The sequence below is a fragment of the Vollenhovia emeryi genome, unplaced genomic scaffold, assembly GCF_000949405.1.
Source record: "Vollenhovia emeryi isolate VEMERY1.0 unplaced genomic scaffold, V.emery_V1.0 DF939201.1, whole genome shotgun sequence".
In the NCBI taxonomy this organism is placed as follows: domain Eukaryota; kingdom Metazoa; phylum Arthropoda; class Insecta; order Hymenoptera; family Formicidae; genus Vollenhovia; species Vollenhovia emeryi.
Window position 1 is genome coordinate 562,234 of NW_011967165.1, and position 26,676 is coordinate 588,909.

Genomic DNA, 26,676 nt, shown 5'->3' on the forward strand with positions numbered 1-26,676 from the left:
GAATGCTCAATTAGTGCCACAAATACAAATAAAACTTTATGTGTAAAAGAGTAACTACAATTCTTGGATTGCTATCTAAACGAGGGAAACGTGTTTTTCAAGTCTATCGTGAATACGAATAAAATTGAAGATCATTTCATTCCGCAATCAGAACGACTGTCAAAGAAATGTCAATTTGCAAAATTAATTGTGCATGCAGCCAAAAAGCTTCTTCGAAGAAGGTATAACAAAATTTCCTCACATTTGAGATAAACGCTTCTCATTTCAGAATGTATACAGAGAATAATAACGTATGTTGTATTCAGCATAAAACCTTGTAGAGAAAAGAAATGAGTCTGTAATATTTGAACGCCCTATAATATTCTACCATTTTGGGAAGTGACTGAGTTCTTAAAGACACTAAATGTCTCTGCTCTCTTAGGGACGTAGACGCGTCCCTCGTCCTTAACAAATACCAGACCATCTTAATGAGTTCACAGTTTTCCCCGTATATTCCCCACTTGCTCCTCTCGCTCTTGCGCTTTCATCATTCGAAGAGTGAAGAATCCACTTCGCATCGCGCAGTACCTGCATCGTCATCATCGTCAGTCGCGATAATGAGGACATCGTGTGCCGTTAACAAGACGCCGTCACATCTCGCTGTTCTCCACCCTTCGTACCCTCTCTCCTGCGACGCAGGAATGTCATAACGCGGCAAGCTTACGAATGTGCTTAGCTGACGCCGCATTCTTGCTGGCGCGAGGCGTCAGAATCGTGCGCGTCGTTTTGCGACAGCGAGCTCCTTCTTCGCAGTCGACAGCTTACAACGACCTTAAGAAAACGTACCGGAAAGGCGACGCGAACTGCACGAGACAGCGCGAACTATTTCTCGAGGTTGTGACCGCAATTCGTGAGCGCAATTCGTGAGGACGGCTCGTTAAGTTGCCGCGAAGGATCAAGAAAACTCGCATCAAAGTACAGTTGAGAAATTACAAAAGCTTTGTTTGTTAAAAGTTTTCAACCGCTTTTAATTGGAATCTATTAATTTATTCGTTTAACATATCCCACCAATCAAGCATTTGCAAACTCAACGTTGAACCGGTTAAGAAATGACATCGAGAAGATGAACAAGAAGAGACATAGAAGCGACGAGACAACAGCGCAAGATTTATAGTAAACCACGTTTCAGTTTTTTCCATCCATTGAGACCGCTTCAGCGTATACAAGAGGTACACAATGCTATCTTCTACTCTGCATATTAACCGATCGAATATTTGTAAAAATATATATACCTCCATTGGCGTATCTCATCGACCACAAAGTGAAAATACATTTGACAAAGGTGCGATTACATAGAGGCAAACGAATGACAGCTGTAATATCAAACAGTCTCATAACTGGCGGTACCGTATTAACATATTAATATGTATCCGCGTGCAACGCATCAGTATGCATGTAAGCCGATGTTCGCCGGGGCTTCGTCGTCCGGCTTAAACGGAGGGTGATCCCGGGGGCACCATGGGCAGACGATCGGAGGGGAACAAAGAGGGAGAGAGACGGGAGAAGAAGAGAGTATCGTAATACTCGTGAGCCTCGGGACACATTAAGAGGATCATATCGTTCGCGTTCAAGATACGCAAGACATTTCGGTTTGATCCGAAACGCGATGAGCCCCGTGACGTATCCGTGAGACCAGACGCGCTTACAGGTCAGATTAGAGGGTATAGTCTCACGCGTACGTCCAGACGGCAGCTCGTCGCTTTTAATGCGATAAAGGTGTTCGTGCCCTCCGGGTATATTACTCCGTTGAACTCTGCCCGAGTGGAGACGGGCATTACATGTAACTCTTTTTCCTTCGAGCCTCTCGAGACCGCTTTCATTTAACAATAAGTCATGAAGTCGGCTAAAAGGTGACATCGCCGCTCGAGAGTGTCCACTAACGAATACGATACATTTTCTGACATTATTATATTTCCCTTGTCTTACGTCAGTTCCGAGGAAGATTTTAACGTGTTACGTTGATAATTTATTCCATTAATCTTTTAAAACGGGCGAAAATAGAAGAGTTTGCGACGTATTATATATAACTATATAAAAAAAGTAAGTGTGTGTCAGATTCTCGATAATTATGTTAAGATCAAATTTTCTTGCTGTGTCAGCGAGAGATAAGAGTAACATAATAATCATGTTTCATACAGATGGTTTTGATTAAAGGCAAATATTTACAGAGAGATTCATATTTAATAGTATTGACTCAGTAATTGATGTATCTCGCGTTATAAAGAATCCAAATGTAAAAATGTTAAATGCAAAAGCTATTTTTTATTAATGTGTATAAATTGTATCAAATTGAAACCAATATTGCTGCTACTCATTGACATTTGCGCTCACTCATGAATATTCAATCAAGTGTCCGATTATCAATTGGTCTAAATTGATGAATTATTTCATGCTTTCGCGTGAAACTTTTATAAAATATATTTATCACGGTCTTAAAGAACGAAAAAAGAGATGCTGATAACAAGTAATATGTATTTCTAAAAAATAATTATTAGAACTGATTAGATTTTATATATTTTTATTCTAGTCACAATTTATAATTCACACATTTTTTCCATCGATGCGTGTTATACGTGTATTGCGTTATACATATGTATATTAAGATAGTATTATCTTGAGAGGGTATATCAGTGTTTTCGAGATTTCACAAGAATATTTGACCAGCATTTGTTAGACGCAATCTAATATTAGCATGTTTATATGTATTATATATTGCATTATTCATCGCTGCAATATTATATATTCAAATATATTCATTATAAACTCATATTTGTTTGTCATTTCGCGTTGCGTTTTGTTTTGTCATATTTGACAAGTTGTTATAATCATTTGTAATAACCCAGCGCTTTCTTCTCTTGCTGGAAACCACAGGAACCGGGGCAAAGAATGTCTGTGATGATGAACTAGGTCTTTGATCACCGCCTTGAACAGCGGGAGCCATAGTAGTAGTAGTAGTAGTAGTTGTGTAACAATTTTGGAAAAAGTGGCTCAATAACGGACAATGAGCGAGAAGATCCCCCCAAAATCCTGGTGTAGAGTTCTATGGATAAAAATAAGATACATGCACAACATACGACGCAATATAACATTAAATATTTAAAACAAATATTACTCGAAACTGATTGAATGAACGCAACAATGAGCTACAGCTAATGGATGTGAGGAAAGTAATAGACGAAAACGATCTTTCAATATCAACGTACACGAAGACACAAACATCCATGACCAAATATCTATGTTATCGACATTTTCACCGTAAATTTTCAAAAGAAATTCCTAATAATGGAAGGATTCGAAGGAAGAAGATGTATGCTTCAAAGAGTTAAATAAAATTTATAGTAATTTACTATTGCACCTGTAAGTGGACATTGAAGATTTAAATACTTACAGCCTCATTGATCATGGCGCAAGCCACGGCAACGAGTAGATACAAGTATACGGCACGCATGTTTAGATTTGCTTCTGCCCTTAGTTCGATTTCTGGCACTGTGGTGCAGGTTTATGATGCCGGAGCATTTTTATACCGAGCTTATGAATATTGACCTATTTCGCACCATTGATATCGGATAATACGCTGTTGTATTGCCACTTGTCTCGCAGTTATGCTTTGTGGCAATTAGGTACTGACAATTCTATGAAAGATCGAACTATTATATACGTTTACAAGTGTGCAGCGTCGGTGGCAAAATTGTCTCGTATTCATAAAGACGTCGAACTAACACATATACGCGCTTAAGTGTAGCTGTATAAAGTACAGATCAAACAGACACAAAGCGCGCCCTTCACCTATAAAATTACAGGCGTTCTTTCCGTTTCAAACTGTTGCTCGTATTCAGATGAATAGCCTAGCATATTTATACCAGGATGAATAATATTTTGCATCAATATTATTCGTCGAAATATCGTTTTTCTCTCACGCGATCAATTGTTTAATCATCGAGGGGAAGTATGTTCTTTAACGTATAGAATAGGGGAAATAATATCGAATCATTTTGTAAAATCCATTATTATATTTTACGTTAACGTCACATTTTGTATACGTTCAATTATACGTTCGATTAATGTGAATTTCCTTATTAGAGAAAATGACTAGAGGAAATCGACCATCGACAATGCAACTTACATTTATATAAGGGATACTTTGTTACGCGAATAATAACATTTCTTTATGACATAACGGATTTAAATGTCAGGGCTGTAATGAATCACGTTTAATTATGGGACATTTTAGATGTAAACGCGCAACTTCTCGATAACTCAGCTACTGCATACAAATTACCGACGTCTTTCTTCTCCCACGAATCAAGCGGAAGAAAGAGATCCTCGATCATCCATCATCGTTAGCATTTCATTCAGTGACAGTCGGTCGAGCGACCGCTGCCGTTGACTATGAAAGCTGTGTAAACTTGCCGAACAAACAAACGTTTTATGGTTGTTCAATAGCGCCATCGTCTCCGTAATGTCGTGACGCATACGTTTCCCAGCGCGAAAGATAAAGTGCATATATTTTACGGAGCAGCGACTGCATTTTTCATTCTCCAAGAAAAAAAATCGATATTGAGTCTTCATCAGGATAGCTCTCCTTGGTATGCTCGCTCTTTCTCTCTTTCTCTCTCTAACATAATCTAATATTCTTTCGCCAGAGAAAAGTTCCAGGCAGCTCTAGTGGCAGCCTTTACATATATTCAACGTCCCGCTGTGGTCCCGAGAACATGATAATAATGTATTACTTAATCACGATAATACCCATCGGACCACGTATCGCTTCGATAAATGAAATTGCTGATCATGTCCTCAGAATTTGAATAAACGAGAGAAATGTTTCTTCTTAAAATCTAAAACCGAAATACGAAGCTAAGGATTCAGCAAGCGTCTCTTAAGACATTTCCTTTTCATTGGACAGTTTCCACACACTCGTGGAGGAAATTTACCGCGTGACCGTCAATTTCAGCTTCGCGTATCGGCTCGCTTATCAAAGTATAGATAGCACCTCGTAGCATCGGAAATAGATAGAAAATGGTCGGCCAATATTTACTACGAACGCTTTGACTACCGTTCCAGTCGTGCCAGCGGCATTTCGCGAATCGATTCGTCTCGATCGGGACTCCCGTATTCTACCGAGGAGGAGAATTTCACCGGAAGCGATGTACAATCGTCGCGACGCCGGCGGGTCGTGTGCCGCGTCGTCGGGGGCGGGAGGGAGAGACGGAGAGAGGCGTCGCGGGGCGTCGGTGGATGGAGAAGAGCGGTAGACGCTCGCGACGACATGGAAGGTGAATTTGGGCGCGGGAGAGATCACGAGCGGAGTGAAAAATGAAGGTACGAAACGGGGAATCGCACGGGGGGGAAGCTTGACGCATTGCGGCGGGGAAATATGGGTCGTCCCGATTATGTCGGGACGAGCACCGCGCCGGAATCTGACAGTGGCAGAGTGACGCCGCAAAACCTCATACATCTCGTGTATAACTAATGTCCGCATATATCACCTCTTCGTCTCCTGTGTGTATTTCCTCTTTCTCCTCTCTCTTTTTTTTATCTCGCGGAGCAATGCACGCCACGCGTGCGCTCCTCGTGCGTTCGAGCGCGATGGAACCTGTCCGTTTCATTTAAATGCAACGCGGAAAATGCGCGCGCCGTGCGCTCCAGCACGCTTCGGGCGCTATAGACTTCACGGAAGATAGAGCGCGAGATGATACATTACCCTCTGGCCCGCTTCGCTTCCCCGATCGCACGCTCCGTGTCATTGTTTGAAAATCGCTTCCTCCTATTTGCAAATTAGTCGTACTCCCGGATATTTATAGGTGGCCCGAGCTCGAAACGATTTCTTTGAAAACTCATGCCGGCAGCTGGCGTGAGAAATAATTAGTGCATTAAAAGCTACCGTGACTTTCCTCTACGTTTTCTGCTTCCCACGATGTTGTTTCCCATTATTTATCATGTGATAATCCACTGACTGACTTTTTAGAGAGTAATGAGAGGAAATATGTAGAAACATATAAAGAAATTTGGAAAGAAGTATATAAAGAAAATTGGCGTAGTTTTCTTCATTTTATTAAATATCTCTTCCGCTTAGGGAAAAGAAAAAGGGGGAGAGGAGGAGGGAGATAATTAAGTCTGTTAAAACTTTGTCTCTTCTCCCTGCGACTTTTCACCGACAATGATAGATGTCCATCCAATTCCACGTATTATTCTTCAATTCGTTTTTGCAAATTGATAGACAAATTTCAATTACACTTTAACCCTTAAATAATTTAATGTAATAAATCACATGGATCAGCTGGAATTCAATGTCTTGCCACATTGAAGCAGCTTGACGTCTCCTCGTAGTAGGTGGTCCGAACAGTGGATAAAAATTAACGTTGAAAGGGCATCGCGCTCGTTAGCACGGTCAACCTGCTTCAACCTGTGCAGCCTGCAGTTAATTGGCGTTCACTCGGCGAGGAATACCGGTCTTTGACGGTTCCGTCTCGAGTAGCGACGGTCCGAGGGTTGTGTTTACACTGTGGACACAGTCAGCAAGGTCCGAAATGCCTGGACAATACGAAGTAGCGGCTGGGAGTATTCTGGACCCCCTCGCGATCCCGTTTTGAGATTTTAAAGCGCCCGCCGCGCTAATCGACCACCGCGATCGTCACCATTGTTCCGTCGCGCCCGAAAGTCCTTTTGCGCCCTTAATCGGCGCGAGACGTCGTGCATCCAGACGTTTTACGTTTCGAGCACCTACCGATTTTTTTTTGTTTTTTTCCCCCGTCCTTTCGTATCTCTCCTCTTTCTACGTCCCTGCCCCTCTCCTCTCCCGGATGCGACGGCGACGTATCCATTTTTACCGGTGCTCGAAGCTTTGCGTTTTCTCGAGTGGATTCCCCGCATCCCCCATCTCAACCTGCCATATTCCTCTAGCAGGTATGTGCGCGAGCATTCACCCCGGTACGAATGCAGGTGTGCGCTGGGCCGAATAAGCCCAGAAGAGGCGCGAGGATGATGGCAACTCGTGCGTCTCCAAGCTCCGTCGACGTCGTTGTCGTCGTCGTCGTCGTCGTCGTCACGAGACTGCCGCGGCAACCACTTCCGTCTGCGCGCTTCTCGTTTCTACGAACGTTTCGTCACGCTTGTCACATGCTTACCGCACGAAAGAGACCGCGGTCCGGTAAAAATATTGTGATGGTCGGTGACGTCGTTATTGTCCACCGCTCTGCGTTCGCCACTACCCATCGGGCGGCGAACGATGCAGAAACGTATGCGGTTTGCGCCGAAAAGAAAGCATGACGTACGACGTGATGTGGCGTGTTTATTTTATGTTAAAAAATTCCATTGTTAAAATACATTATACAAAAGTGTACTATGTAAGGTAAAAATTGTAACTTGTTTTGCGCAAACTCGGACTTGTTTCATGATAAGCGCGTTACGTAAGTGATTGCCATGTCATAGATTGGCCTACATAGGCACATTATCGCTGATAAAGATGCTTACGCGGTATTTTAATACAGACTTCCTTTGCAACTCAAGTTTTATTAAGACTAATAAATCTACAAATATGAAATGTTAGATAGGTCAGTTGAACTTTTTATCTATTAATTGGAAATCGCGCGCGAGAATCTTAATATCAACTACGTAGATAACAGCGTAATATCGACTAGGTGTAGGTAACTGACAATGTGTACTGATGACGTCAATTTAATATATATGCTGATTATCTATGTGTTTGTTATCTACGCTAATACAAATAATCTGTTATTTATCATATGTATCTGTGATGATCAAATGCTCATGCATAATTAGATATGCGTGCACATAATATCTCGATAATGCACTTACATAACAACTGTACGATAAATAAATCTCTGAAAGCTGGACGATTATTTAAATATTATTTTATATTTTTAATTTATACACATACTCTCCCTCCCTCCTCGCTTTCTTACATTTTATTACATAAGAATATTTGCTCTGCACGATAAACAGCAGTTCATCTGGCAGACTCTTTCGCAAATGTAAGCATGATAACGCATTAAGTTACAGTAAATGTATTCTTGATACTCACGGCATGAAGTCGTAACATTTCCGTTTCCAGATATTCGGTGTGGATTTTTGCATAAACTTCATTATTGCCATGTAAAAGTGAGATATGTGAAAATAAATATTTAAAAGATTATTTATATCGGCACGTTCATATATCTTGAGAACGACATATGAAATGCAGGAAGATAATATCGTGGCAAGATTATTATGTATATAATCTACCCAGCTTATCTCGAGTTGGTCGACGGAAAAAGATGACCTGTATGCCGTATATAATTCGGTGGGCGTTACTATGTTGAATGCACAGATATTCAGGACCACGGCCGTGATCGGCGGGGAGTCCCAGGCTACGCTACGGAATGTTTCTCGTTCGTTTGGACACGGGTTCACCAGGGGGACCTTATTATCCTCAGCCCATAAACATTAAGCGGCGTCTCGCCGACGAATGTCCGTTAGGAATGTTATCGTCTGCCACCGTATCGCGGCGAGAGGAGAGTTTCGATGTTGGCAGTCTACCGCCTGCTAATGCCTGGGACGTTCACACTGGATATCGCGCGAGTGAGACCTCGCTGTCGAGCCGTTAACGTAGACGAAACTGTCTGTGCTTGTGTAATCAATGCAGGCGCGCTTGGTTTTAATTATCGCCGAAGAAACGCGGCATGAATAACGCGCGCTCCCGCGACGACCGGTTTTAGAGAATGCCGCCTCGTTCGATTTCAAGGAGTCGTTTGTAAAAAGTGCGACCTTGAGAATAAAAACGTTAATTTATACAACGAAGTTAAGTAATTGAGCGCAAGTGATCATATCAATTTCGTTTTTTTGCTACGTTATATTTCAATAATTATTGACACAGCTGCTGCGTTCAGTGATAAACAAGGTTTCGTCTATTGAGCTTTTCATAATCATCGTGTAATTGCATTAAGTAGTTAATTGTATCGCAACGTACGTGTACGGAATACTGTGACATATAAAATCAAAGTGGCACTGTATAATGACACGGCAAATACAAGGCGGTGTTGTTTCACATTATAGAATCACCACTTATGTGCAAATTACTGAAAGTTAAAACGCAGTCGCTTCCATAGTTTAGTTTAGTGCTCGTGTGACCGCCGGGCAACTCGTATCGTACCGTCCTTTCGTAACGCTATTCACATGTCGAATTATATCTAGTTCCGGTGTCTGCACACATCACTCAAACATATTTTCCTGATACGTTTGTACGTCTGTTATCATCTCTCCTCGCTTGATATAAAAAGAAACTTATCGAGTATGCACACATCAAGTGAGTACAAAGTGTTTTAAAGTTTTATCTTCTAAAATTCTCACGAATCTCTTTATTAATTAAATTTAAAGGCAAGAAGGAATTTAACGTAAGTACTGAATTAACAGATTTCGATATATTTTTATTAAAAGTAGACTTTGTTTAATTATAAAAGATGTAGCGGGGAGGAGGAGTAAATTTGAAATATTGTATAGATATCAAGTGAATACTGTGAACTGCAATATCGCAGTATCAATTTCATAAATTGCAGTTTATACACTGTTAAGCATTAAATATAAAAAAAGCGGATTTATAATAATACTTTTTTAAAACAATTTGAAATATCGCGAACCGAGAATCCAGAGAATTGCATGTTAATATGTAAAACTTGAGTAAGAACATTATATCTCGTTTAGCAAACAAATATATTTACCAAACATCTGGTATTAAAATTGGAATCAAAATCGATATCGGAGACTGGATGTTGCTTAAATACGACATTGAAAATAAATTAAATTTGCGTCTGATGTATTCGTTATTTAAAACATACGGAAGAAATAATTGCGAAAATACCCTGTTTTCATACGTAGTAATGTTTTGAAATGGTTTTATTTTACGTGGCAACATTGTAATGTAATATAATGACACGTGCGACCGTTATCGGCAGGGAACAACATATTTATTAGCGGAATTGATTAAGGCAGCGGAGCCTCGAACTGTATTGACTTTACAAGTGAGTGACAGTGTGCTTCTCGCTCTGCGACCCGTAATCTCGTCTCGATAGGATAGGATTGCTCAGCGTCGAGACACAAATCTAGAAAGATATTCGTGGAAGAGGAATCTCAGTGTCGTGCATGAGTGCCGTTTCATCGGCGGCGTTGATTCGATAGTCGTCATCGAGCAGTTGAATGTGCGAGCGAGCGAGCGACACCAAATTGGTGATTTTATCGACACGGAAACAAAAGACGAAAACGCTGACACTGGCGCAACGATTCGAAACGTGATGGTCATCAATGTCATCGATTCATTAGCCGAGGTCACATTGAATACGCAGAACAATGGGTAAGAAAATATTCCACGTCTTATCGGCTTTTACGACTAGCGGTTAAAGACTAATATGATATTTTATCATCTTCTAATTTGCAGTGTACATTTATTAATGACGTGTGTGTCTAATATACGTGTGTATGATGTAATTTTTCTACACTTGAACGATACATTTTATCTACCTTGTAACAATTCTCCTCGTATACCTGATATCGTTGGTGTAAAATTTAATTTAACATTTAATTTAACACATAATTCGAAGCATAATTAGAAACCCACACGTGAGAAAAGATTTTTAGTATTATTAGTACGATACATTGTAGCGCAGAAATAATACATATTCATTACTTCTCTTACCTTTCCTTTTCTTACTTTCTCTCGCTTTCTCTCACATTTCGTGGCACGTGGTCGTTACGACAGTAATTTGTCATTTATTAGATTGCATGACGCAGGTTAACCAAACAATTTCATTTTTGTTAGTACATGTTATCATTTATGTGATTTTCGTAATCTTAACCTTAGAGATACGCGTGCGATACTTGTTCGCTATAATGCTATGCATTGCGAACATGATCATTTACGGTCTGAAAGTGAACATGGCGACGGCGATCATCGGTATGGTGAAAAAAAAGTCAGGTGTACCAGATTGGTCGGATGAGTGTCCGGAATTTGATGATCCTGCGAATGCCGCCGATATCGACGGTCCATTCGATTGGACGGCAAGCCAGCAAGGTCTGGTCATTAGTATATATTTTGCTGGTTATCTCATCGGTATGTTTCCATCGGGGTATTTGGCGGATCGGTAAGTGACGATGTTTTCATTTTAAACTGTTTCTCGTGTATAAAAACAGAATATCTTGTACGATACATTACTATACAATGCACTTGTATCATTTATAATGTCCTATTTATTCTTAGGACGTATGTATCTTGTTACAAATTTTACTAATGAAATATATCGGTGTAGGTTCGATACCAAGCTCGTATTGCTAATCTGCGTGCTGGCGAATGGAATTTTAACAATACTGGTGCCGGTCGCGGCGAGCGAACTGTACGTGCTGTATGTCGTAAGATTTTTGACCGGCCTTGTGAGCGCGGCGAATCTTCCTATAGTAAACGTTCTTCTGGGAACATGGGTCGTGTACGAGGAAAAAAGCACGTGGGTCGGCATCATATACGCCGGAACGTCGCTCGGCACCGTGATATCTATTCTTACCACGGGATTGATATTAAATTACGTGAGCTGGGAGGCTGTTTTTTACATTCATGGGACGTTACCATTGATCTGGTGCGTCATCTTTTATATATTTTTCGCCGGTTGTCCGGAGGAGCAAAAATACATAACGGAGCAGGAAAGATCGTTCATCGTGAACTCGTACGGCCATCGTACGCCCGGCTCCTCGAAGATGAAGATCCCGTGGAAAAGTATATTTACATCGGTACCATTTTTGGCTCTGGTCGTTACGAATACCTTAGGCAACTTTTGTTGGTACTTCTTGCTCACCCAGTTGCCGCTTTACATGAACAAGATATTGCGATTCGATATCAAGTCGGTGAGTCGGTTAACATACGTAATTTCTTCTTGTATTATGTCTCATAGACGTGCTACATATTTCAAGTTATTATATTAAATCCAGGAGATATTACGGGCAGAATAATATTATGGATAAAATAATATTTTGCGTTTCGCATATAGTAATATTATTTTATTCGGTGTGACGTGTGTAGTTACGTGAAATACATCTCAACTCTTTGCGTAAATTTTTCCTCAAATATTTTACAGAATGCTGCTATCGTTTGCACGCCGTATCTGGTGAATGCCTTCACTAATCCACTAATCGGAAGGGTTTTAGATTGGGGACGGAAAAAGGGATTCTGGTCGCAGACGGTCGCACGTAAAATTGCGGTATTCATAAGTACGTATTTCACATGGAATGCATAATAGCATAGCTTTATATATACAGGTACTTTCGGGTACTATACAGAAATATAAATCACATTTATAGTAGATTAAGAACAGTTCCGTAAACAACAGAATTTTTGTATTCATAAGAAAATGATGCGAGTACTGTATTTTTATAATGACCGTATTTTTGATAATCGTTTTATACACATATGTATTCTATTTTAATTGATTAAAAAAAACAAGATGGTATGTCTCTCTCTGCGTCAATGTAAAAGCACAACTTAAAGAACTAAATCTGGATATGATTTACATATTAATGAAAAATAGATGAAGCATTGTTTATAAATTTTCTGCGTGATTCGTGCGACAAAATTTCAAATGATATGCAACAATGTAATTTCTGTTACTGTTTCCAGCAATAATATGTACATATTTCTGTAATATTATGTGTCGAGATAATTCGTATGTCATTTTAAATGAAAAATCATTTAGTCACGTAACAGAGATTTTTGATATATTTAATATATTTCTCTTTCTTGCAGGCGCTATACCACCTAGTATCTTTCTCGTTATAATCGCGTACATTGGTTGCGATCGTACGACATCGACCGTACTGCTAACTTTGAGCATAGTAGTCTGTGGGGCTATATTTGTTGGCCATCTTTGTAATCAGAACGACTTGGCCCCGAATTACGCAGGAATTCTGATGGGCATTACAAATACTCCAGGCACTATTTCCGCCTTTATTCTGCCACCGATAGTTGGTGCTCTCGTAGCGGAAGGAGTAAGTTGAATACTTAGTATATCAAATAGAAAGACAAAAGGGAAAGGTGTCCGTTAAGACAACGTGACGTGATCGCCAATTTCTTGAATTTTTAATAAGTTATGCGCAGAGATTCTACTTTCTTGAAGTTTCATGAAAGATGAAATGATTTTAACCCGAGATAAGAAAGTTAAGCCGATATTCGCTCTAAGAGACACTGAATCCTAATTGCGTAATCAACTGCAAACTCAACTTTATTGTGTCACAAGATCTTTAAAATGAGAATTTTAATATTACGTTATTAGCTTGTGTAATGCCCGATGTAATTCTGACACATTTAATTTTGTAGCTTGTTTTAAAGTACAGCCGTAAAACTGACACATTCTCATATTGAGACGTCGTTTACTCCAGTATTAATATTCAACCATGTCTTCTGACAGCACACTATAGCGCGCTGGAGGATTGCATTCTGGATTACCATCGTCGCCCAGGTCTTCGCTTTCTTGGTATTTGCGGCTTTCGGATCAGCCAAAATTCAACCGTGGAATTATCCGGTACCGGATGTTGAAAACTGGGACGCCGACGAAGGGCAAGTGCAACAAGAACAGCGGCAGCAAGAAACGAAGACTTAAATTGAGACTGTCTTTGTACAGCCCTTGGTAAAGAATCAAGAGAAACATATTTTTTTTACAAGAATCACGCCTATTGCGCAGATAAGAAATGCTATCTAGATAAATTGAATAAGCACGATAAAATCATTTATCATATGAAATGAAATTAAGTTAGCGTTTTTTATATAACATTCCACAGTCACGCTTAAATCAATTCCTTTTTTATATTTTCATATGTCTGGTTATAAACCATTTTTGATGAATCTACTGAGATTAATTAGCGGATGTAATACTTAATTATACCACTTTATCTGTTTTATAATATGTATACGTATATTGGTAATATCTTGCAAAATATACATTTCAAGCAAAGGTTTTGTTGATAATACACTTTGCAGTATATTATCAGTGCCAAAGTTTTAACTGCCTTATACGGGCGATAATTTACAAAATATAGATTGTACAGTATATATGCAAGAAATTTAATAAATAACCGCATTCATTTTACAACTATTGCTATTATTTACTCGAAAGAAAGGACAAGAAATCTTGAACAAAGTTGCGAAAAATGTGTAATACAAATGTGAATCATCGAGTACTCCTCCTCGATGACCTCAACGATATGTCAGAGCTCGCGAAAGAAGTGCCGCTGCTTGACGCGTCAAGGTTTACGCTAAGATAATTAGGATTGCGAGACCACCCTTAATGATGGGTAACCAATTACGGACCACCCGGTACAAAAATTCTTCCTATCCTAATTAGATCTCCACGTCGCAAGACTGGCAGTCGGCGCGAGACGAACGAGAAAGAAACAAGATGACAGCGCGAAAGGGCCGCGCCGACACCAGCAGCGCGGAATATTTGCGACGGTTGAAATATTACGTTTGTAATCTATTTCCAGCCTACAGTCGCACGCTTCGACGATGCCGTGATGGGACGCGGTAACTGCTTTCCCCGCTAAACCATTTCCTCCTTCCTTTAAATATTACCGACAACCGCGACAGAGACCTGTGCGGTTCCGAATGAGAGAATATCGAGACCCTTCTACTTCTTCGAGAATTCTTTAAAAATTTCATTAGGAAAGATCGAACAAGATGAGTATTACACGCACGTTCGACGTTCTCTATCAAATTTTATTTTCGATCTAGAATATCATGGTAGTCTTAGAATATTTTTTAACTTAGAGATACCTTCACCTTCACCATCTTCTTTATAGAACTTCAACATTTTTAATCTGGTTTCTTTTTTGAAGTTATATATACGTAATCACGTCTCAATAAACGGAAGAAAATAATACGTTACGCATCTTACGAGATTACAAATTATTGAAATATTCTTTTAAGACGGTAATTCCTTCTTAAGAATTTATTAATCGCAAAATTGGTAGCATCTTCCGATAAGGCAAAGCACGAGTGGCAAGAGAATCGTTTGGACTTAATATTCTGGTAAACTTCGTTGAAGGGATGGGCCGATACGCGAGCCAGAGCTTCTCTTCATCGTGTTTACTAATTCATGAGATGAATAACTTAAGGATAGGCGCTCGCGGTATGAATAATGCTTATTCGTCTTCTTAACCCCTTGAGCAGGTGACCTGTTCCCTCTATCGACGTTTATGTGCGATCCAAACTCGATCGACCGATTTATCCTTTCGATCATTACTGACACGTTAAAACACCTGCCACCGTTTATGACGCCTGTATTGATCGATAAGATTTCCTCTCAGAACGCCACTCCACTCGAAACTCACAATTAATATTTGTCAATAATTATCTGATCGTCTGTAATTTGAATAAAGTATCTTTGTCGACTGTCTCTCCAGAAAACACTAGATAAAGTCGACCATCCTCTGTATTTCTTGTGGATTTTAGTTTCGCATCGTACAGATTAACGTGCAGAAGTGAATCGAATTAATCTGAATATTCTCGGATTTATTGCAAAACGCTCCGAATGGTCAGGCTCCAAGTACGATTCATATATTCTTATTAGGATGAATGTTTTCTATTTTCCCGATTTTTTAACGTGACTCGGCAACTACCGATTCGCCCGGAATCGGTTGTCCGGAAAGTCGGCAGACGTGGCAGCTAATTTACATAGTCCAATATTTTAGGAAGATTAATCGATGCATACAGTAGACGATCCGCGCACAACGGCGACGAGTCAGTGAAAAATTCCCTCCGTTTCCGAGTTATCTGTCAAAATGGCGATTAATCAAGCGGTAATTATAAGTTCCGAGGATCTTTCGTCGGGCCGTCGTCTCGTTTGCTTAGAGAAGCACGTAGTCCGTAGTTGCGGGTCGCTCGACAGAGGCGGTTAATCAATCCTGGAGCTCGTTACAGTCGGGCACTCCGGTACTTGAAGTGGCGTTAACGCATCCGGAGCGCCACTAAAATGTCAGGAATTGTTAATCTACCCCGTCGCGCGCGCATACACACACACACACGTGCTTAACGCACGCTTGATAACACACTGTCGTGGGAGAGGGAGAAGGCGTACCACCCCTCGCGCGGACGGGGTTGCCGCGAATAAACCCTTACTTTCCAGTTTCTGCCCTCTGACCTCTTCCTCTTCGCGCCACGAGCTCGCTCTTGCTCTTCCCGGAGAGAACCCTGGCAAGGAGACATTCGCCGCCAAGCAGCACCAGACCGCACCGTTATTACTAGCGATAAATCGCCACCTTTAATAAGAGCTCGCGCGACGTACGCCAGACGGAAGTCAGAAACGACGACGACGACGGCGACGGCGGCGGCGGCGGCGACGACGACGACGAAAGGATGGTGAATTTAAGGGGCAGATAGGACCGAGAGTACACTCTATTCAAACGATATCCGTTCAATTTTACCGAATCCTCGTGGCGATGGCCGACCATGGCGCGCTGTTCCTTTATTGTACGCCCACTCTCTGACGACTCGAACGATTTAATTTTGGACATCTCGCGCGATAAATATTTCGCATATAAAATACCTGCCGGCGTTACGAAAATTTATTACATTTACTGCAAGATAATATCGTAACGCCTATATTCGTTATATATCGTATATACGCTATCAACGTGGTATGGAGTTTTCGGTGCTTGATCCGAGGGATATGGTACGCTGATGATTTATTGCCGTGCGTTTTGATTGACGTTGTAACAAGATAGTAAACGTATTTCACATGGCGCCGCGTTTTAATCCTTTCCATCCCGATATCGACGTTACGCCATTATGTCGCGTCAAGCTTTTATCTTATAATATCAACAAGCAATTATCAACATGTTCAAATATTTTTCGAGATCTTGGACGGTACACAGCCAATCCGTTTAGCTTTCATCAGCTTGTGCAACTTTGCCTGCCTAGAAAGTTAACGCTACCATATTATGTAATAATGTTATTATTGTACTTCCATTATTCTTGGATTATACAATGATTGAGTGATTAATATATAATGGATTTATTTAGTATAGTTATGTAAATGCGAATAAAAAATTTCAATATTAATTGCAAAAAAAATTGTAAAATATACGACGTAGGTACATAGAAGCTAGAAGTACGTATAGTCGAGTAGTCAGCTTTTCTAGCTTTTACACTATTAAATTTGCAGTGTTAAATTTAACTCAATGAGTAGCCGGCACTGCTCCTGCTCAATATGTAGTTTAATTTAATTAAACAGTGGAGTTAAAAGAATTCATAAAATGGTTTCAATAAAAATGTAGTTGCTTTTTAACTATAATTTGTGTCAAAATAATAAATTTTACTACACATGATGGTTAAAAGAAACAACATATTGAGTAGGAGCAGTAGCGACTACTCATTGAGCCAGATTTGACTCACTGAGTCACTACGAATTAACAGTGCAAATTGTGAGATAACGTCCCATTAAAGATGCCCGCAAATGCCACGTATTTGCATTTGACTTAAGCAACGACACATGATACCATTTTTCCTACTGGATTGCTTGCGAGAGCCAATAAAGGTGTAGAGTTTTAGATCAGATGAATTAAGGCTGAATCCTAAATGGCTCTCGTAAGCAATCCAGTAGGGAAAAATAGTATCGTTTGCCGTTGGCTTTAGTCACCGAGCTTGTCGAAAGGGACAAGTTCGCGACACGCGAGCAAAGTATTATATTTTTGCAGTCCGTGTCACAAACGTGTCGACCGAAAGACTTCATTGTGACACTCACTCGGATCTCGGCCCATCTGACGGTTAGTTGGAGTATATCGAAATTCTTTTACGTGAACGGGAAGCGACATTAGCGAAGAAACGGTTGCACGTCTGTGAACGTGAGCTGGGTCACCCACCGGTGGTTGTTGCAGCAGGCAGTCGCCCAGCCATGGTTCTCGCGGAAAATCAAGACACTTTTTACTTACGGCCCTCACGGCGCATCGCGGCCGAGATCTGGCAGTACAGCGCGAAGGGAAGGAAACGGTGGAGAGGGGAGAAGGGCGATTTCGCTAAGAAACTCGATACGCCAGGTTGCGCAAGGGATGCGGAGGGATAACGCGGACGCGGCGTGGTAGTTCGAGGGAGCTCGTAACTCGGTCACCTCGTTTCCAATTGACCGGCTTCCTCTCTCGCGGCGTAGCCCGCAGTCCCGACTGCATTGTACGAACTTCCTGCAGATTTTAGCTGTCACCGCGTTTCATATTTTAAACGGACACGAAGGGGAGGGGAAGGGGCGAGGGGGTAGGGAAAGGGTGGACCGGTCCGTGTCGCTCCGGGACGATCGACGTGGACACGGAAAGCGTGGACCGCGAGCGCGCAAACCCTGCGTATAAATATGTATATTCGAAATATACACATAGGGCATAGGGCCAGCGCGCGGACCTATGTCAAACCGGCCAACCGCGCTGCAGCTTCGCGGATTCGTGACGGGGGGGGGGGGGAGCTTCAGAAGAGAGACCGCTTAATCGGCGGTCGTTGCTGCCGCATCGGATTTTGATTAGCGCGACCACGTCACGTTCGTCCGTTCGTTTGTCGGCGGATAAAAAAATGCATCGCACACGCCACGGCGCATTAACTCATACACGGCTGTATGTACACGCGCGCATGCATACGTATGTACGTGCATCCTCTCTGTCGGTCTGAGTCCATTTAACATTTTTCGCGTTCGCGTGCACAGACTCCGCTTTTGCCTTTAGTGATTTTTTAATCTCTGCTAATATACATACACACGCCCACGTACAAAAAGTGTTCTATTCAAATAAGTTTATGCGCTCGTGTTTCCGAATAGATAGCTCTGCAACGAATGTCATATTCGAATTTGTTATTCGAATGCCTGCTGCTTGATCAATTGCTACTTTCCACCCTTGTACTGCTTTAGCTGCCGGATTATCTTTTTGTCGACGAATTCTGAGCATCAAAGTATCCGTGTGCTCTTTGTGCATAGATTAGTTTTATGACTTTCAAAACGATATTATACATGCGCGTCTGCATATACAGCTGAAAAAAAAGCTCCTGTGTTTGATGCATACTTATATCCTCGCAGGGAAACATCGCTACGCCCCTCAATCCAGAATACAGATTCCCATCAAGTTTTAAACCGACGCCTGTGTATCTAACGAATACGTAAGCTTGCGAAAAATATTAAATAATTTAGCAAAATTTATATTGAAACATTAATCGCAGCCCAGGTCGGCAATGGTCGTGGTCGGCGTTAGCCGTAAAATAGTTGATCGCGCGAGGACGCGAAGTTGGTGGACACCGAGGGCGCGAATAGCGTGTATCCCGTAATTTAATCATATCTTCACACCCCCCTCGAATGGCAGAGTCGACGCGGCATCCCTTCGTTTTCAAGCCGAGCTGCAGAGCCGGGGCAAAGAGCTCGGGGTTATTAGGTGCGTTCATTGTTGTGCGTTCGTACTTTATTGTTGTTTCAATTACGCCTGAGAGAAAAGCTGCACCCTTTCGAATCGTACGCTCTCTTCCCCGTGCGGCGCCGTTGGTCCGTCTCTCGCTCTCTCTCTTTCTCCCTGCCGCCCTCTCATCCGTCCCCTCGGCCACCCCCACGGATCGTGCCCTTCTCCGCGCCCAAACTCGCGTCCTCCTCCGTCTCCCGCCCCCGAAACGCCGTCGAAAGCCGTCAGCATATTGCGCATGCATAATTTAACGTGTTCAAACAAATAACAAAGTTTTCGCATGCTGATGAGAACGCCACCGCGTCCGGATTTCGACTGCCACCGACTGGCAGTGACATATTTTCATTTGACACGCGGAGAACGGGGCGGGCTCGACTAGCGGCCGAGGAATTCCGCAAATCTACGCGGCACGATCGATCCCTTTTTTTTTCCACGTTCAAACGCGCCGGGCCATGAATACTCGGAAATAACCCGTGAAAAATAACAGACTGGACAACGAGCGACAGGCTGATGCAAGGAATTTTGCATCGAATCGCGTCTCAATCAATAATAATTTGCATACGCTCCCCTAATTCCACGAGGAATAGACAAACTAGGAGATTCGAGGCGCTGAAAGACACGTGAGTTGTGTAAGAGGCGTAATTAGAGAGAGAGAGAGGGGGATACCATTGAGTCCGGGCCGCTTTTTCCGGCCGTCGAGAATGCACTTCCGGCCGAGTGACGCGATAACCGTTTACAGGTCTCGCGTGATCGTCGAGCTCCCTCCTCCTGCTCTGCTTTTTCAACCATCAGCCGCAGAAAGATGTACGGGGTGTGCCGTAAAAAGGTGGCGCGACTTCGGCGAGTATCTTGGCTTTGCGTGTTCCGCGTGCGAGAGACAAAACACGGACAATAAAATACACCTCGACCCACCGGCGCGTGATACGATGCCGTACCTCACGGATATATTACCGGCGGCAATATCAATGGAGGAGAAAAAATGCAGATGGACGCAGATTTTATGTCCGCTCGGAATCACCCGGCGAAACGAAGGATAATTATGCCTTTGAACAGGAACAAATGACGGCCACGGCTGCTAATCTTTCTTTTACTGCCTTTATAATCGCCGGGGTAGCGCCGCGGTTAAAGTGTTCAATTCCCGTGCCGCCCGCACGTAACCCGCAATTCGCTTTTATCGCGAGATGTTTTAAAGATAAACACGTAATGCCGTTTTAAAGACCATTGTAAAAGCCCGACGATGTAATTGGCGTGGCTCGGCGGAGCGCGCGGCCACACCGCTCGCGCACTCGCGAAATTTCTAATTCACTTTGCGGCGACGGGGGGGGGGGGGAGAAAAAATCCCTGCCGATCGCTCAACGTCTCGGCAACGGGGGATCCCGGTTTTCCCACGTTTCCCCGCGGGGAGGCGAAGTTTACGGTAAACAGGCCTCGTGCCTGTAATTATTTACGTTATTCTCGCGATACGATCTCGAGCGCGGCTTATGAACTCATCGCTCGTGACTTCGCTCTATCCCCTTTAATGGGAAAGCGTGTCTCATGTTGCACGTTCAGTTGACTAAAGTGTTATTAACTTCCAAAGTAAACTCACTCTTTTCCTCGTGGCACACTTTTGTACACAGTCGGATCGTTACATAATGCTCGATGAAAAGCTAAGCTCCCGCGTACGTATGCAAGTACTACGAGGCGTACGCCGCGCCGGTCCGACTGGCAATTTGCCTTCGCGTATCGTGGTCTCGCTCCAAGTATGAATAATAATGACCCTGGATATGTGAATTACGAGGCGATTATCTACGACGGGCGGGACGGGGTGCGGGCAGCCCGCGTTGGTTATTGCACCCTGGCGTACAGCGGTGTCGGGAATCGATTCTATGACTCGGCATAACAGAGGTATACCAGATATATATTCCTAATTCCGCCGTCTATATATGCCTCCTACAGTTGATAAATAAGTGACAACAGGATGGGCGCTAGTTCTCCATTAAATGACGGTTTGAAGTATGTTTTTCCAATTGAAATGTAAATACAATTTTTTAATATTTGTCAACTTTACAATTTTATATACTGAATAATTCCTGTATAAATGCAAGATGATATTTATTAAAACGACATGAAATGAATAATTAAAAGTTGTACCCACTTTACCAAGATTTAACAACTGACGTTGGTTTCAATTATCGCGGATCAGCTGACATTAAATTAAATATTTAAATTAATTATGTCAAGAATGTTTTTTAACTTCCTTAAGCTGTTCATTCTGTAGGGATATTCAGGGTGGGAAAGGGTGGAAAGGGGTGGAAGGCTTAGTACAAAGCTTCTCCACAAACGGCGCCACCTGACGGAGCAACCCCCTCGGAGAAAATAACAAAACTTTATCCGGATGCGTGTACGTATTTGTTAAAACTTAGGTTGAATAAATTAGCAGATTTATGTCGACGACGTTTAATTTGAATTGAATTGAAGTGAGTAACTTCCATTTATAATTATTTCATAAACAACGGCAGGAACAAGTTAAAAAAAATTTTTACTTATTCAAAATATCTCATCTGCCAATAGATTCGTTTTATTGATTTATTCCTTTCCAATTTCTATGTAATATTTTCATATTTCATAAAACACGATCTCGCATTGACAACCTAGATCCCTTGTTGTTGTTTCGGCGAATTTCGCATGCAGATTGACGTAAAGCGTATATACGCATGGGAAATAACTCGCATGCGGTGAAGAACAATTTATTTTATTTTAAACACGAGAGTATTCTATCATAATTTGAGACTAACTTATTTTAAAGTTATTAACACACAATATGCGATTGAGTAAAAATATCAAGTTCGTTTCATCGTACATATTATAATATTACGTTTGATGGGTTTTAGTTGTAGTTTCATCTTTGTGCACGAAATACGCAAATAATTAGAAATATGCCCTATCTTGCTGTACTACACACATGTATCCATCGTATGTTTTCAATTGTTTCATGCTCGCGTTGGCCTCGTAAGGGTAGAAAGTCCAGACAAAGGACTTTTGACAAATCACAGTGGGGATATCTACTTCGCGAGTAGATATCCTCACTGTGATTTGTCAAAAACATTCCTCGACCGAATTTGCACCGTTTTGCCGCGATGAGTACACGCATACGATGTAGCACGCCTCTCGCTTCGTTCAAACGAGTGTCGGACGAAAGACGGCACTTGAAAGAATAGTTTGAGAAACAGTAAGAGTTTGGCCCGTACAATCAATTTCATAGTCCGGAATCCATTTTACGATATCTCACGCATGATATGTGATGCACTTTCACATATTATTTTGTTAATAATTAGTAAATTTTAATTAGTTTATATGTATATGTATTGTAATTAATATATAACTTTTTATATATACATGCACATGCAGAGCTTGGTTTATCTAAAAGTTTAAAAGTATTTTTTTTGTATCATCATTCATGTTTGACAAGCAATTGCATGAATAAAAAATTGATATGAATTTCGACGTAGATAAGTGCAAGTTTTACATGTTTACGGTTATATAACAATTTCTATGCCAGATCATAAAGAATTAAACAAGCACTTGCATCAACACTAATATTGCCTGAATATTTGTTGATAAATATGAATGACTACATTATACGGCAAATGTAGTACTTGCTATTTTTTAAAATCTTTTAATTGCTTGGTTTCTCTTTTAGATATTATATCTAAAACGTTATGATGAAAGTATTCCGTGTCAAACTCGTAACATTGTCTTTTTCATAGACTGGCTACGGATTTCCGGCCATTTTCTGTTCTAACATAGTTACAGTTGAGACTACAAAGTTCTCATCCATTCGACAACAGTCTATGTAGGTCGAGCTTGAGAGAATCGTCTTTTAATTAACTACTTTTGAAATTAACGCGACAAGGTTGGAAAAACAAAGCCAAGAGAGACTCAAGGGGAAGCCGTAAATAAGAGCGAAATGAGAAATGAGAATACGTAGAAAACTATTCGTTACTCTTAGTACATCACCTAATGAAAAGATATACACTATACTTTCCAGCGCTAATCTTACAAGAAGAAAGAAAGAATTCCGCAGTTGAATAAATACTTGCTGCTATTAAGGGGCACGTATTGTTTCTAAATCTTTCAGAAAAAGAAATTCAATCTTTTCTTTTTCAGATATATGTTGCTTCGAGCGATTATATCAATATACGTAAGTATACGTAAGTAGTACGTAAAAGTAGTTGAATACAGGGTGTCTCATTTTAAATATCTCCAAAAATATTAAAGATACGGAAAAATATTTCAAACAAAAGTTGTTTGATTCAAAGGGGGACATAATTAATATGAACAACTTTTGTCTGAAACATTTTTGTTTGCTGGTCTTAGTTTTTGAGATATTTTACTGTTAAAGTTAAAATGGGTCACCCTGTATGTAGAGGAAAATCCTCTATTAAGAGGATACGATCCTAATATGGGATAGCGGAGTTTATTAGACTCTTATCTCATAATAAAGGACTTCCTCTGTATTAAATTTAACTTTTTTTCCCCATATCGTAATATCGAGCAAATAATTGTTGAGCGCATTGTATTGCCCCGTATTGTATCGAATGCAACGAAGACTATCACTTACGCTAAATTTAAAAATCAAGTTAATGGTCAGCGCGTTATTTCCACGAGATGAGCTACGCCCCGTTGCGCCTTCTTGCCACGGAGAAATGGAACGGGAGGGCTCTCCACCCGTTTCGCCATGATTGTAGCAGAATCCTCGGCAAGAAGTAATCTCTTTCTCCCGAGGTACGGTATCTCACGCCGGGGCGGGATATTTATTTATGGTGATTAATCACGCAAAGCCGGAGACGCGGATCCGAGAGAAGAGTGCCCAGAACTGAAGGAGGCACGAAAACGAGCAAACATTAGAAGCGAGACGATAAGACTGGCTCGCATAATGCCGTGGCGAATGAGCGAAACGCACTCTCTCTCGCTCTTGAAACGTCACCCCCGCGCCGTTGTATTTTCTCAGTCGAACAAATCGCGCCTGCTATACTTCCTGACGATTCATTCCCGAGAACATCGTTGCATTCGTTGATCTTTCAACCCTCGTCCGCCTCGTTTCTGACAACCGCGAAACGTCCTTCCGTCTACGGTTTTACGCATTGTTCTTTAAGCGGAGTTATTCGTCACTAAGATATTACAGCTGATCGCGCTAACACCAATTTCCAGACACATATATTAATCATTTGCAGCTTAAACCATTTACGCTTGTGAAATGCATAAAGAAATCTATACACGTCGTCTATCTGGCGAGTTTTGTATATCATATGTAAACCAGAGTAGAATATCAATTATTATAAGCACATAATGACAAAACATTGTGCAATATAACGAAATAAATTATACACTTCTGAATAGTGTACTGAGATTTGCACATGTTTTATTTTATATTTTATCCAGCTGTCTGTCATTCAAAATTTTATATTGAATTTATTTTTTACGAAAGTTTTAAAAATTTCGATAACGCCGGTCACCAGTGACCACGAAAAAGATAATACTGAAAGTCAGGTATTACTTAGGCAACGTGCTTTTTACGATTAGAAACATTCTATTTTGTATAAGCAAATCAATACGCTTAAAAAATTTATCGATAATGTACGATTGTATAATGTACAATTTATCAACTTGCGCATATTTTTTAAACATATTTATTGGCTACAAAATTGAACGTTTCTAGACGCAAAGGGCACAATATAGATCAGACTTTACAGATGAACTCGACGCGTTGATTTATTTTATATAAAATTATAATATATGTATATTATGTAGCATATAAAGATATCTGATTATGAACGGCTGTTTTAAAAATCGGCAAGTTTCTAGCGAAAGAAGTTTAGTCGAGAGATTCGGTTTGAGTTCATTTGATTTTCGCAGAGGCCCAATTGGATGGTTAATTAATCGAGGTACGAATCGACGAATAAATCGTTATCCGCCTAGAACCGGGTAGAAATAAACGCCGACTATGCACAGATCGGAATGCCCGCGACCCGAACTAATGAGCAATTAGTAACAGAGTCGCTTGCACTGTACGTAGTACGGGGGACGAACGTGGCCGCCACATGCCTAACGCTAAACATTGCCGCCCAGCCGCCTATCGTCAAAGATTTATTCTCCGGCTACATGTGCGTAACCGTTGCAAGAATACGTCCTCGCCGACGAGTATTTTATAAACTGACTAGAACCTTCGTTTCGCGATAGACTTTTCAACAATGTACTAACTTAAATTCGAATGAAACTTATCGTGACGCGAAATTTTAATCAGTATTAAATTTAACTAGTAGTTACAACTTTACGACTAACAATTTAAGCTCGACTGAAGATTCTTTTTTATTTTTATTAAACGTAATAATACGTACGTCTACTTTTTATTTTCTTCCACTCTTTTAATTTTCTTTTACCTTTTATATCCTTCCTTTTCTTTTTTCTTATTAAAGGAACGTGTGTGAGAGATTTATTTAATTGGCTGTATTTAATCATAAGCGGTTATTCAGTGCGAAATTATCGAAGGAAGTTAATTCGTTTTAGTCGGTACATCCTGTTCTTGTCGTATAATACAGACGCTTTTATGTTTGTAGTGCAACGTGGCTTTGATAACATTAACAGTAATTGCCACTCAAATAATTACTATACATATTTATTGTCGCAAAGTATGTGTGTCGTAAACGAGATTTTTTGCTGAATATGACAAAGCAGCTGTCACATCGATCTTTCTCGCAAGGGCAGAGCTAATTAAAAATTTACTTGGTGTTTTATCTGAAAGCGGTTCTTTTAGCTTTTTCACGAATATATTTAGCGTTGGAAAATATATTTCGACAAATTTGGGTACGCGTAGCTATGAGTCAGTGACGTTACGTAAAATATCCGACTATTCGACGTCGGATTACAACTAGCAAGAATATTCCAAGAGAAATTCGAGCTCGGGCATTACGGGCTCGGGGATCAGAGAATACAATCACCCGCGCGAAATAATCGTAGATCTCTCGCGCTCGATTTATCGTGAAATTCACAATTTATTTAACCTCGGCCGGCAGATAGAAAGTGAGAGGGAGAGAGAGGGAGGTGACTCCCGGAGCTGGGGAAAATCAGAGATTGTGTAGCAAGGGTTAAGAAAATCGATCGTTCGGCAAACACGCGGACGCGCTGCCGTAGCTGCAGGGTTATCGTGCGGAAGGA

At 41.0% G+C, this 26,676-nt stretch overlaps 4 protein-coding genes across 7 annotated transcripts in view; 2 read left to right on the top strand and 2 right to left on the bottom strand.

Annotated features, from left to right (window-relative positions):
* LOC105561760 (teneurin-m) overlaps positions 1-26,676 on the bottom strand; it is a 539,370-nt gene that overhangs the window by 409,562 nt on the left and 103,132 nt on the right. The window lies entirely within an intron of this gene.
* On the bottom strand, positions 2,544-8,465 carry LOC105561759. 3 transcript variants are annotated; one of them, XM_012012039.1, is made up of 3 exons: positions 8,281-8,465; positions 8,081-8,136; positions 2,544-3,079 (listed from the first exon to the last, which is right to left on the bottom strand). In XM_012012039.1, exons 2-3 carry the CDS (start codon positions 8,096-8,098, stop codon positions 2,804-2,806), a joined length of 294 nt encoding a protein of 97 aa, XP_011867429.1. In that variant the 5' UTR covers positions 8,099-8,136; positions 8,281-8,465; the 3' UTR covers positions 2,544-2,803. The 3 variants fall into 3 exon arrangements, with proteins under 3 accessions (XP_011867429.1, XP_011867428.1, XP_011867427.1); XM_012012038.1 differs by having other exon boundaries at positions 8,081-8,465; XM_012012037.1 differs by lacking the exons at positions 8,081-8,136; positions 8,281-8,465 and adding an exon at positions 3,428-4,440.
* Positions 5,293-7,909, top strand: LOC105561758. Its single transcript, XM_012012036.1, has 2 exons — positions 5,293-5,358; positions 6,940-7,909. Exons 1-2 carry the CDS (start codon positions 5,353-5,355, stop codon positions 7,303-7,305), a joined length of 372 nt encoding a protein of 123 aa, XP_011867426.1. The 5' UTR covers positions 5,293-5,352; the 3' UTR covers positions 7,306-7,909.
* LOC105561757 (sialin-like) lies at positions 8,890-14,148 on the top strand. Its single transcript, XM_012012035.1, has 7 exons — positions 8,890-9,340; positions 9,987-10,381; positions 10,889-11,168; positions 11,334-11,919; positions 12,150-12,282; positions 12,815-13,056; positions 13,476-14,148. Exons 2-7 carry the CDS (start codon positions 10,378-10,380, stop codon positions 13,665-13,667), a joined length of 1,437 nt encoding a protein of 478 aa, XP_011867425.1. The 5' UTR covers positions 8,890-9,340; positions 9,987-10,377; the 3' UTR covers positions 13,668-14,148.

Bases quoted from the DNA above. Each gene is read 5' to 3' on its own strand.
- LOC105561759 (XM_012012037.1), bottom strand. From the start codon at position 3,487: ATGCGTGCCGTATACTTGTATCTACTCGTTGCCGTGGCTTGCGCCATG. The intron at 3,080-3,427 runs GTAAGTATTTAA...TTTTATCCATAG, and splicing joins GCGCCATGATCAATGAGGCT to AACTCTACACCAGGATTTTG.
- LOC105561757 (XM_012012035.1), top strand. The intron at 11,169-11,333 runs GTAAGTGACGAT...ATATCGGTGTAG, and splicing joins TCGGGGTATTTGGCGGATCG to GTTCGATACCAAGCTCGTAT. The intron at 13,057-13,475 runs GTAAGTTGAATA...GTCTTCTGACAG, and splicing joins GTGCTCTCGTAGCGGAAGGA to CACACTATAGCGCGCTGGAG.